Source organism: Cyprinus carpio, chromosome A4 (genome assembly GCF_018340385.1).
Source record: "Cyprinus carpio isolate SPL01 chromosome A4, ASM1834038v1, whole genome shotgun sequence".
NCBI classification, from domain to species: domain Eukaryota; kingdom Metazoa; phylum Chordata; class Actinopteri; order Cypriniformes; family Cyprinidae; genus Cyprinus; species Cyprinus carpio.
Genome location: NC_056575.1, coordinates 34,107,038 through 34,120,469, shown reverse-complemented (window position 1 = coordinate 34,120,469; position 13,432 = coordinate 34,107,038). Strand labels below are relative to the sequence as shown.

Here is a 13,432-nt window from a genome sequence, read left to right as displayed (position 1 = left end):
CTGAATTGATTCATTTAAAAGTAGACATTTCAAGCTTTCTGTAGAGACACCCCAATTTTAAGTTATTTCATTATCAGGAAAAAATTCAAGTGATCGAGAGGGCGCCTCCCTGTCATGCATGCGCATTAATAATTTTCGCACAAACACTTGAATATGAATAATAATTCACATTTGCATATGCATTACAAAGTAAATAATTTTTACATGCAATTATCCAAAATAAAACCAAACAAGATTTGTAATGAAGATAAAATATGTAGACAAATAAGAATTAATGCTGCGCGTCACACTCAGCATCATGCGCGCCGCGTACTCTGATATTTTACACACCTGCATTTAAATGCGGCTCCAATTTATTTATTTATTTATTTACTCAAATTATATGAAAACAAAAGGTAAAGAAGGCTCCCTTTAAAATCACTGAAGTTGTCAATTAATGAAGCTCTTTTTTTTTTACATTGTGTGCATTTTGTTGATTATAATGAGAGAACTTGAGTTTAAACGTGGGGAGGTTTTATTAATCAGTCCATTCTTTAGAGCTTCAATGATTTAGCTAAATCGTGCAGGCTTAATTCATTCGTTTCTTGTTTTAATTAGGCCTAAACATGGGAGCGGAAATTATACAGTGCCTCACGTTTTGCTAAAATAAAGAAAATAATTTATAAAACACGCAACAATTTCTTAATCATTTCTTAATCAGTGTACAGACAGATATCTTTTTCCCAAGAAGTTATCTGTCAAAATAAAGGACAGTTAACGAAAAACAAATTAGTGCGTGACAAAAATGCATGCTGTTTTTTTGAAGGAATTTTAAAATATAAATTAAAATATAGGCCTAATATGTGAGAATGTATTGACATTTTGCATATTAATCCATGTAACCTAGCTCACTAAAATAGGCTACCTCTTTTAATCCTCTTTTTAAAATAATATAACACATAATTCACATTATATAAATAATACTGCACACTTATTAAATGTGTCAAATCTAAAATATGGTGTAATACTGAGCACAGGCTCATAGGCTTGACATTTATTCTGCTTGAATTCGTTCTAAAGAAATGCACATAACTTCAAGTAATAAACCTTTTATCTGTGAATATATAATATTTTTAACTACAGTGTTTTTCTTTAATTTGTTTTCCCTGACTGCAGCCTCAAATGTAACACATTGGTGAGGCAAAGGTGACGGCTATTTGCGAAAATGTGCTTTGATGTGCTTGTTTGATAACTTGTGGTTAAAGTGGCACTCAGCGGTCAAAAGCTGCAAATGCACTTTGTAGACGAGGCTGTGGCGGCAGAATGATCATTTTGGTTGGCCACCTACTGTAGCATGATAATTAAAAAAAAAAAAACAGATGCCTAAATACATCAAATTGACATCAGTTGTTTTAGGTACTTTCAAGCTCTAAGTAATAGAATAATTGTAAATAAAATAATAAAATGATTGTCTAAGTGTTGTAACCTCTTCTTGTAGTCATATTTTTGACAAATTCCTTTCTTATTCAGTAGGATGGTAATCGTGCCATATTTTCTATTTGTTACAACAGACTTAAAGACTTAAGTCAATTTCTCTTTTTTATTTTAACATCACATCAAAATTCATCAGGCAGCTTTAACCAAAAAATTAAAGGCTGGTGGATTTTGTAGGGTAAATTTGTACTCTGATTAACATTTGAATGTGTTGTCATGAATGTGTATAACTGTGCATGAGAGAATATTTAGTTGTTTTTATTTCTTTGTTTATATTTTACTCATAATAATGTTAAATGTGCAAAATGTGAAACTGTGTTTTTTATAGTGTGGATCATGGAGGAGAGTTTCGGCTTTCAGCAGGTCTACACAAATGTATGTCTACACACATACACCCCCACACACCCCTTTAGAGATTTGTTGTTGTATTAAAAATGTAATTCTTCTTGTGTTCAGATGCCCGTTTTCTCACACTGGATCCAAACACAGCAAACACTCGTCTCATTCTGTCTGAGAATAACAGAAAGGTGACACTTGTGGAAGAGTATCAGTCATATCCTGATCATCCAGACAGATTTGATGAGTGTCTTCAGGTTTTGTGTCGAGAGAGTCTGTCTGACCGCTGTTACTGGGAGGCTGAATGGAGTGGATGTGGAGTTATATCAGTGACATATAAAGGAATAAGCAGAAAAGGAAGTTATGACTGTCGGTTTGAATCTAGTGAGAAGTCCTGGAGTCTGGAGTGCTCTGATAACCGATTCGCTGTCTTTCACAATAATAAGAGAACTGATATCCATATCTCTTCAGGCTTCTCTAAGAGAGTAGGAGTGTATGTGGACGTATTGGCCAGCACTCTGTCTTTCTACAGCATCTCTGACCCACAGACACTCACACACTTACACACATTCACCTCCACATTCACAGAGTCTGTCTTTGCTGGGTTTGGGGTTTATGGTTCCTCAGTGTCTCTGTGTGAGATTAAAAACCTGTGAACAAAAATGAGATGTAGTGCTCACACCTGACTGAAATATATACTAGTATATCTTTGAGACACACACACACACACACAAACCTGCATATGTACCCACGTAAATTTGTAAACCTGATCATCTTTGGTGATTAATTTTCCAAGAACTATATTTCTTGAATATTTCAAGAAATCAGCTGTATGGTAATATGTTTGATGTAATGTTTGTTACATAATGCTCCTCATGTTATTTGCAAGTTTATTTTTATTTTTTTACAATCAATCACTTGAAGGTTTAAAATGGAGTTTTCAAATTTTTCAATTTAAAGTCATAATGCCTCTTTCTTACCAATGGAATATTTTTATATTTGCAAGATCACAGAAGTGCTAGTAGTGATTAGGGTCTATTGCAGGCCTGGCTGCCTTTATAGTGCAACTTGTCTGGCAAAATGCTTGTTTAAATAGTTTGTGCAGTAACCAATATGAAGTATTCAATTTATTGCATACTACAATTTATTAATAATGGGTACAAACTAGGATTGTCCCGATCAGGTTTTTCTTTGAATACTGAGTATCTGCCAATACCAAATCCCAGTCCAATACTTGTGTTGTCCTGCTGCTTAGTGCACAAATCAATTACATTAAATACATGTTATATCTTCTTCTTATTGAATTTTTTTTCTCATTTTCACTCTTAGCTGCTATATCTTCCAGCTACGTCATAATCAGCACCATAATTATCTTTATAATCTACATTCAAAGAGTTTACCCAGTGATCATTAACTCCATGTGATTATCAATATCAAGAAGTTTGCACAGATCATGTCTGTCTTGGTGAGACACAATAAGTTGTATATTCACAATGGCCTTTATATGTTAATTTTCATTTCTGTTTTATTCTTATCATGTGGTCACCACATTCATTTTGTGGATGAATATTTGACACATCTGTTGTATTAACTCTTTCCCCGCCAGCATTTTTTTTTTAAAAGTTGCCTGCCACTGACAGCATTTTTGATGATTTTCAACTAAATTTGATGGCCCTCAGAATATTTTCTGCTATGAATATATTAACATATTTTATATAAAAAAACAGAACTGAGCCTCTGCTTTAAACAAAAAAACTATTTTATTCTATCGTCATGTGTTTATGTTTGATCACCACTTGAATGCAGATAGGTGTAGCGTATCAGGCCTGAACCAGACAAATTAAACCAAGATAACCAACCAACTCTTTCACAGAGCAGCTTTCAACATTAACACCATTAGAACAATTATTGAAAATTTCAATTCGGAGAAGAGATTGTCAAATTTGGGGCAATTAATCCAGATTGATGGTCAAAGAGATGCACAGCCTTAACATCACATGTAAACCCATGATAGTAATCATCACAAGCTCTTTGGATTGACTTCCCCCACCTTGAAGGAAACTAGACTGAAATTCCTAAGGAGACCTGTTAACCTCTCTGGTCTTCACAGGACATATCCTTACTCCACAGAATGGCACAGAGAATGCCTTCCAATGCATATATGCACCAAAAATGAACTCAAAAAAGACTTCTAAATGGATATCAGTCCATTGCTTAACTCCATATCATACATGTAACCCACACATTTGATTATAATGTTTCTAATCACTTATTGTGTATGTCTTTTTAAATAACTCTTGAATAGCTTAAGGGATCATATTCATGTTTAGTATGTGTGTGCTTCGAATCTTCTTGCTTGAAACGTTTCTGACCATCAGTTATTTGTCAAATGTATCATATTCTTGTTATAGGAATCATGTCCAAATTATACCCTGCGAGAGCGGGAAAATTCGGACCATGTGCTTGATAAGATAAACATATGATTTTTGAATGGGTGGGACAAACATCGCAACACCCCGAGTAAAGACAATATATAATTGGTCAAGACAACATTTGAGGTGTGGCCGAAAGGCCAGTTCAAATACTCAGGACACCATCAAATTTTGCTTTTTAGCTTTTAGATTGGGTTTAGCTTTTGCTATCAGTCATGCCTGCTTTTAGCTTTTGCTTGTAGTTTAAGCTTTTAGTCATGCTTTTTGTCATCACTTTTAGCATTCTTTGAGCGTGGTTCCAGCATGCTTCGGCCTGCACGCCTGCTGCTACTTAGCCACGATGAGAAGAAACACCACCTAGTCTCGTCAAACTTTACTTCTATTTTTTTACTTTAGTTTCTTTTTCTTTTTCCGTTTGAGAGTTTCGTGTTCTAAGTTAAGTTTTGTAACGCCGTGTCTCCGAGTCTGACCTCGAGTGCCCGTCTGAAACTTCAACCAGCCCACAACTCCGCATCTTCAGCCAACGCCCAACCACGGGCTGCCCAAGACGTCACTTCAACGACTACTGAACTTCCAGCCGATCAGCAACCTCGGGAAACCTCCTTTTCAGCGACAACAAAGGGAACCCCATTACACAGGCATCACAAGTAACTTTACCTCCAGACTCTGATCTGTACTGGTGTTATCTAATATAATTTTAACCTCATTGAGGAACTCAATGCGAGGGTTAATTAAATGATTGATGGTTGTTCATGTCTATGCAATTTCACATATTGCTGTAAACTTGGGATTCCACATTTTCATTCTTTTAAAACTCATGCTTTCCTAACTTTCTATCCTCCTGCAACTTGTGTGAATGTGAGTACGTGTGCTTATGTGTTAGATTAGTTTATATGTCTTAGATTTATCTAATAAAGCCTTATTCATATTGAAAAGAGAAGTATCTTGTGTTTTGTGCTTACAATTAAATGTCTTAAACTGCCGATCTTGTTACTGTGCTAATTAATAGTTGTTTTCACTATACTTTGGATATTAATATCCAGCGCAGATTGATGTTAAACGGCTCGTTCAGTGAATCGCTGGCCGTTTCAGTGATCAGCCGTGAAACAGTGATTCTGTTCAAATTCCCTTTAAAATCTTAAATGATTCCCTTTGAGCTAAATTGACCTGTTTCCCTTACATAGGCTTCATCAGAAAAGCAAAATTTTGGACAAAAAAACCCTGAGAAAAATGCATTTTTATCAAAGGAGTGCATTTTCAAGCAAAATGCATTCAGATGTCATATTCTTTCACCTGTAAATAATTATATGAACAATAATTGAAATTGTATTCAATAAATCAACGAATGAATCAGCACCTCCAAGTATGAGGCCATGGTTCTCAGCCGGAAAAGGGTGCCTTGTCCCCTTCAGGTTGGTGGAGAGCTCCTGCCTCAAGTGGAGGAGTTCAAGTATCTTGGGGTCTTGTTCACGAGTGAGGGAAGGATGGAGCGGGAGATTGACAGGCGGATAGGTGCAGCTTCTGCAGTCAGTGTACCTTACTGTCTTGGTAAAGAAGGAGCTGAGCTGCAAGGCTAAGCTCTTGATTTACCGGTCGATCTACGTTCCTACTCTCATCTATGGTCATGAGCTGTGGGTCATGACCGAAAGGACAAGATCTTGGATACAGGCAGCCAAAATGAGCTTTCTCCGTAGGGTGGTTGGGCGCTCCCTTAGAGATAGGGTGAGGAGCTCGGCCATGGAAGAGCTCATAGTAGAGCCGCTGCTCCTCCACATCGAGAGGAGCCAGCTGAGGTGGCTCGGGCATCTGTTCAGGATGCCTCCTGGACGCCTTCCTGGGGAGGTGTTCCGTGCATGTCCCACCGGGAGGAGGCCCCGGGGAAGACCAAAGACACGCTGGAGGGACTATGTCTCTCGGCTGGCCTGGGAACGCCTCAGTATCCCCCCAGAAGAGCTGGAGGAAGTGTCTAGGGAGAGGGAAGTCTGGGCGTCTCTGCTTAGACTTCTGCCCCTGCGACCTGGCCCCAGATAAGCGGAAGAAGATGGATGGATGGATGGCATTCAATAACCAGAACTAAAAGACACTCACACACAAATAGGCTACATACATACATATTTACATATACATATGCCTACATACATACATATACATACATATATATATATATATATATATATATATATATATATATATATATATATATATATATATATATATAGATCATATAGACAAATAGATCACACACACAAATACATATTCATATTCAGATCGATGAGTCTATCCATAGAGATGTTTCTGTGTCTGTAAAGGCATCTCCCTCACTGACTACATCGTCCCGATTAGATTGAAAATGGTCAAGACATGATCTACATATATGATGATCTACATTTTCTGTGGTCCTTTTTTTAATGCCGATCGTCTTGTATTCGCACCCGGAAGACCTGGAGACTCGTAACTCATTCAGGACATGCGCTAGGGCTTTCCTTACCATAATACACCTAGAACACGGATTGCCGTAAAAACTCATCTTTGATGGGGAAGTGTTGTCTATTAATTGACGAGATACAGGTCCATGGCAACCTTTCTGTTTTCCAGGAGGAAGGCAAAGCAATGTTATAAAAGGAATTTTTTTGTGCAATAAGATGTTCTTCCAGTGCGTTCAGTTAATTGAATTATTCATATAGTTTCACATAGGGCTCAAAAGGAAAACATAAATTTAGTCATTCTAAATGTTGGATATATTAAAGCTTATATATATATATATATATATATATATATATATATATATATATATATATATATATATATATATATATATACTTTGAACAAAATTATAAACACAACACTTGTTTTTGCCCCCATTTTTTCATGAGCTGAACTCAAAGATCTAAGACTTTTTCTATGTACACAAAAGGCCTATTTTTCTCAAATATTCTTCACAAATCTAAATTTGTGTTAATGAGCATTTCTCCTTTGCCGAGATAATCCATCCACCTCACAGATGTGGCATATCAAGATGCTGATTAGACAGCATGATTATTGCACAGGTGTGCCTCAGGCTGGCCACAATAAAAGGCCATTCTAAAATGTGCAGTTTTATCACACAGCACAATGCCACAGATGTCGCAGGTTTTGAGGGAGCATGCAGTTGGCTTGCTGACTGCAAGAATGTCCACCAGAGCTGTTGCTCATGAATTGAATGTTCATTTCTCTACCATAAGCCGTCTCCAAATACGTTTCAGAAAATTTAGCAGTATATCCAACTGGCCTCACAACCGCAGACCACGTGTAACCACACCAGCCCAGGACCTCCACATCCAGCATCTTCACCTCCAAGATCATCTGAGACCAGCCACCCGGACAGCTGCTGCAACAATCGGTTTGCATAACCAAAGACTTTCTGCACAAACTTCAGAAACCATCTCAGGGAAGCTCATCTGCATGCTTGTCATCCTCATCGGGGTCTCGACCTGACTGTAGTTCGTCATTGTAACCAATTGATGACGTCTGGCACTTTGGAGAGGTGTTCTCTTCATGGATGAATCCCGGTTTTCACTGTACAGGGCAGATGGCAGACAGCGTGTATGGCGTTGTGTGGGTGAACGGTTTGCTGATGTCAATGTTGTGGATCGAGTGGCCTCGCTGGAGGGGTCAGGCTGCATAATCATTTCTAAAACTTAGGTACAAGTCTAGCCCTTTCTCATGTTGCTTGTTGCTCTTCTCACCATCAAATGACCAGCAGGATGGCATTCAAGTGTTTAAATCCACTTGTTTTTGTTTGGTCTGTACTTCTCACCATCAAAAGGCAGCAGGTGCATAAATACACTTATTTTGTTATTGTTAACTCAATGTAATTCTGAGAGCTGAGGTGCATATTTTGATTTTTTCAGATACATCAAGGTAAGTGCGCAAAGGTCTCTCTCACACTCTCTCTCTCTCTCTCACACACACACACACACACAATTTAATTTGCTGTTATACTCCATATAACTCCATATACAAGCCAGAAACTCAGCTTTTTTTTTGCACAAGCCTATCTAAAGGGTTAATGGTCCCACCTAGTGATCAACTGTAAAAATTACAAATTTTACCTCTTCCCAACAGGGAAAACCACCAGCAATCAAGAATGCATGATTATATGGTGTCATGGCTTAAATTATTTGTATATGTACACAAGTCATTTATAACACTTTTTTGCATCCCCTATTCTAAAGTGAAAACTATTCATCACTTGTAAATGTGACATATCATTTGCAGATCTTCCTGTTATATGATCCCATCTTATTACATCACTTTATCCAAGCTTGAACTTGAATTTTTTTAAGAAAAATTTATAAATAAATTAACACTCTGCCCCCATTTAATTAGCACTTTATTGTTTATTTTTTATTTTGTTTACCATGGGACAGCTGCTCACCATAACATGAAAATGCACCATAAACGTAGTCCATTATTTTGTGCATTTTATTCCAAGTCTTCAGAAATCGTACCACCGTGTGAGAAAAAGATTTGTTTGCTGTAATATAATCATTATACATTAATAACAGTAGATAGCTGCCGTCTCATCCATTAAAACTTTCAAAATTGGCACTTCAACACAGCGACACCAGTTTGCGGCAGTGACGTCAAACCTCGCTCCTTATTGGCTGTGACTTGTAATTTCCGATCACCGTAGATTGTTTGCAATGTGCCAAATTGTTTTGAGTGAGATGCAGTGCGATGCTTTGGAGAATGGAAATGCAGATCAGGAGAATGTTTTCAGCGATTAAACACTAATTTCATTCTGTAACTCACACAATATTGTTTTGCTGTCAGAACACTGGAAATACAGAACAACCATCAAATTATCTGTTCTTTATACTGCTTTTTTGTAATTTTTTAAATAAATTGTGACTAACGTACATTTATCTGCCTGTTACACTTTGTATATTGTCAAAATGGTTATGTTTAAGATTATAGGGTGGAGTAGGGAGCTTAAAATTATACTTTTTATACAATAGTATATTAACTAAGATAACAGTCACTGTCAATATATCTATATTGTGTTTTTATTTTTGTAAAGTGGCTAAAAAGTTGTATAAGGAGTGAGTTAGTGGCTCGAAGATATCTATATAATAGTAAAATATATTTGCATAAAACATACTTATAATTTAAATATCATATAAGGGATTTGTATAGATTTGTATATCCTGTAACTGAAAGGTATACCAGAACCTTTGCATATGGCAAATACATGGTAAATTTACAAACTGCAGTTTGTACATAATTTATAAAGATCTGTAAATGATATGTACCATATTTACAAGTGATAAATAGTTTACACTTTAGATAAGGGGATGCAGAAAGTGTTATAAATGACTTGTGTACATATACATATAATTTTTAACAGGTAAGAAAGGTCTACAAATGATTTGTAATACATTTACAAGTGATGAATAGTTTTCACTAGATTAGAAGATGCAGAAAGCTTTGTAAATTATTTATCCATGCGTTTACACATCATCTATAACAGGTGTTGAACACTTTGTAGTGTGTACTGCAGTATAAATGCTGACTGGTGAGAGTATAGACAGCTGTCTTCTCTGACACACATGGAGTCTTTAACTCTGTGCACCTGATGTGAGCTTCAGTGGAAGGTAAAAGCGGTTGAGAGATTCACTTTATCACTAGATCCCACACACTCCACAAGTCTGTGCTGATGAGTGAAAGGATTTAACACAACCCACTGGAATCACCTGAATAGGGAGTTTATAAATGTTTATCCACTTCAAAAAAAATGAATTACTCTTCTTAAAAATAGTGCTTTAGCATACCTGCATATCTGTGCTTTTGAACACAGACCAGCTTACAACTCCGTCAATAAATCATATACTGATCATTTACTAATGGTTTATTCATCATTTGTTCATGATTAACAATTGTTTATTGAAATAATTATACAAAACAATTTTGACAAATACATCATAGATTTATAATTGATAATGTATCAATTAATAACTTATAAACCATCTACTAATGATCCGTTTGATTTATTTCATGATTTAAACTTTAAGACAACACATTTGTAAATCGTTAGCATACCACTCATTAATCATTCATGAACATATAGTCATGTTTTGTAAATGATTCGTTCATCATTAACTAATAACTTATAAGTGACCTATAACTGAACATTATTATAAAGTGTTATGCAAAAGTGCTTCTCACTATATGAATCATTGCAAAGCAGCTTCACAGAAAATGTAAGTTTCTACATTATATTTAGGCGTAGTTGATCAGTGGTGACTATGTTAAGGTGATGTCCATATGGCAGAAATGTACAGTAAAAATTATGCAGTTAGTTAATGACGTATTCAAATTAGATGGTGAACACTGTTAACAGCAATAATTATGTTGCAATCAAACTTACAGAAAAATTTGGTAGTTTTGTATGTTGGTTCAGGGTTGCCATCATCTCTTCTCAGGTGTTTGGTCATCTCAGATCTTTAAAGGTTGGATCCAGACTAAAGCTTGAGTAATTCCTAGTTACCTCGGGATGCCCATCCTAAGACTGGCATGTCTTAAGTTCGGAGCACGAAATCACTATTCTTTCAGTGCGAAAACTTCATCTCATGTTCATAAAATAAAGTGCTATAGTATTTAACTTTTCCTCTCCATCAGTGAATGATGATTCTGAAAGAAAACGCGCCCAGGTTTTTTCTTTGTACATTTGGTTCAATAACATTGTTCAAACACATTTATCATTCAATGGAACTGTGCGTATGCTTTAGACACTGACATTTTTGCTTCATCCATGCAATAAATATGCAGCTTTTGACTGCTCAGGTAACATCATCAGTAAGATGCCAAAAACCATTGAAAAACTACAGAAAAGTAAAACTACTTCACTTTAGCATTACTGGCCACAAGTACTAAGGAGAGATATATTTTGAAAGCATTGAATCACTATTGAAATCGCGATTTATTCGATTCTTAGCGTTTTAAATCGATTACTGTCCGAAATCGGTGATTCACGGTTCAAAAATCATGTTTCAAGATCGATGCATATGCATCATGTAATTGGCATGATACAATTTTACCTGACAAATAAGAAATTGTTATATTTGATTTATTCTGATCTCTTTTGAAATAATTTTTCAAGTAAATTATTGTTTAGTCTAAAATTTCCGCAAATCTGCATCTAGGGCAGATCATATTTAAGTACCAATAAGTGGGACGGGGGGCTCTCCATTAGGGATCTTCTGACTTCTGTATGTCACACTGACTTAACAAGTTACAGTTTTCATGACCATAGAAAAAAAAAATACACTTTTTGTTATTTGCTAGTAGGGTGCAGCACTTAAATGTATTATAATCACCCTGTATCCCCTGAATAAGTTACAGAACTGGCAAGTATATGTCCGTGGGTTCACTAAACGGCCGAGTAAATTTCTGAGTGATGTTAGGTTCTTAATGAACGAATAATTGAAAGTATGGGATTTATAGAATACTCAAATATCTAAACTGATATAAAATTGATATCTGTGATTAATTAGAAATTTTGGCTAAATTTAATGATCACTTGAAATTGGAGTCAGATTGAACATGGAGCTAGACTAAAATTGAAATTACGTCCTGAAAAATTCAAAAGCGCAAGTAAAAGACTGAATACACATTAAACCTTCGACCAGTCCGCTGGATTCCACTGTTTTGGGCTGGCGGGTGGATTCTTACACAACCCCTCAGAGGACCTCAGATGACGATAGCAACAATACTACAGCAAGAATCAAAGTTACACCTTCTTTCTTTGTGTACACATTTGGGCGGTGTTATGCAAATCTTCCCACACAGTGACGTAGACATGTTGGGGCGTGTTTGTACGAGCAGTTTTAGGAAGGCGTGGATGAGCCTTAACTTTTATAAAGATTATATCTTTGGGTTTGAGTTTTAATCTTTGTGACTTTACAGATCTTCTATATGCACAAACAGCTTTTAACACTCCAAAGACAAAGGAAAACATGAAATTGCATCATATCACATCCTACCTGTACAATGAAGGAACAACAATGGAGAATAAGTTTATAGTACCTTATAATACCTTGAGGGTATTCATGTCTGACCCAGAGTATTCATACCACAATCCTGGACTACCACCAGTATGGATACCATAATGCTTGGAGAAACATTTAATTTGCAATGTTTTTGTCGCCAGTGGTGCAAAAATGGGGTATGCAGTATATGCAGGGCATGGGGTGCCATTTTACTGAAATCATTCCCTGTAAATCTTCTTTAATAAAACGGTTTTAAATAATCAAAATCTTAGTTGTCAAAAATAATGTAATGAAACATTTTTATTTAACTGTTTTTAGCATGAGTTCAATGATTTATGATTTAATGAGTTCAAACATTTATTTATTATAAAATGAGTACAGACTGCTCAGCCTTCGACACAAATTGATAAAAATTTATTATTCATATATATTCAAATTACCTAACTAAAAAGTGAGCAATATTACATGTGTTTCAAAAAAAAAAAAAAGAATTAAAAAAAAAATGCGTTCTCCTGTCTCACCATCAGGATTTAAATGGGAACACACTCTTCTTATATTTTTTGCATTTTACTTTTTTCCTCTATGGTATTGAAAATAGGGGAGTTCAAACCTTTGCTACATTTTTCACTCCTGATGAGTTTGTATCCTTCAGTGCACAAGCTAGTTAATGGGCTTTTGGTCATTGACTTGCAGAAAGTTTTCTGCGGGAGTGAGTTTATCTGGCAAAAGTGGATGGCGACGACCAGCTAGCGGCCTCACAGATCTCACTGATAGATATGCCGCTGGACCACGCCCATGAGGAGGCCATTCCCCTTGTGGAGTGGGTTCTCACACCAATAGGGCATTCCAGTCCTTCTGATGCATAAGCCAGAGCTATTGCATCAACAATCCAGCGAGACAGTCTTTGCTTGGTAACTGGCAGACCCTTTTGGCGGCCTCTAAAGCAAACAAACAGTTGTTCAGACTGCCTAAACAGTTTAGAACATTCCACATAGACTGAGACTGTTCGGTCCCTGCTCCCTGTCTGCAGCGAGGAGCGTCAATAGGGATATTATTTGTGCTCTAAAGGGAGTAGAGTGCACTTTAGGAACATAGCCATGTCTCGGTTTCAAAATTAACTTGTAGTCATTGAGCCCAAACTCAAGACACGAGGCGCTGACT

General features: G+C 36.4%; 2 protein-coding genes across 3 annotated transcripts in view; both read left to right on the top strand.

The window, feature by feature from the left end:
- Nucleotides 1-3,640, top strand: part of LOC122140760 (stonustoxin subunit beta-like) — a 28,893-nt gene extending 25,253 nt beyond the window's left edge. Inside the window, exons 4-5 of the mRNA XM_042745634.1 lie at nt 1,802-1,848; nt 1,930-3,640. Coding sequence (XP_042601568.1) covers nt 1,802-1,848; nt 1,930-2,465 — 583 coding nt within the window. The 3' untranslated portion in view covers nt 2,466-3,640. The remainder of the gene's footprint in view (nt 1-1,801; nt 1,849-1,929) is intronic.
- LOC109062990 (gastrula zinc finger protein XlCGF7.1-like) overlaps nt 1-13,432 on the top strand; it is a 972,510-nt gene that overhangs the window by 683,591 nt on the left and 275,487 nt on the right. The gene's annotated exons all lie outside the window — the stretch shown is intronic.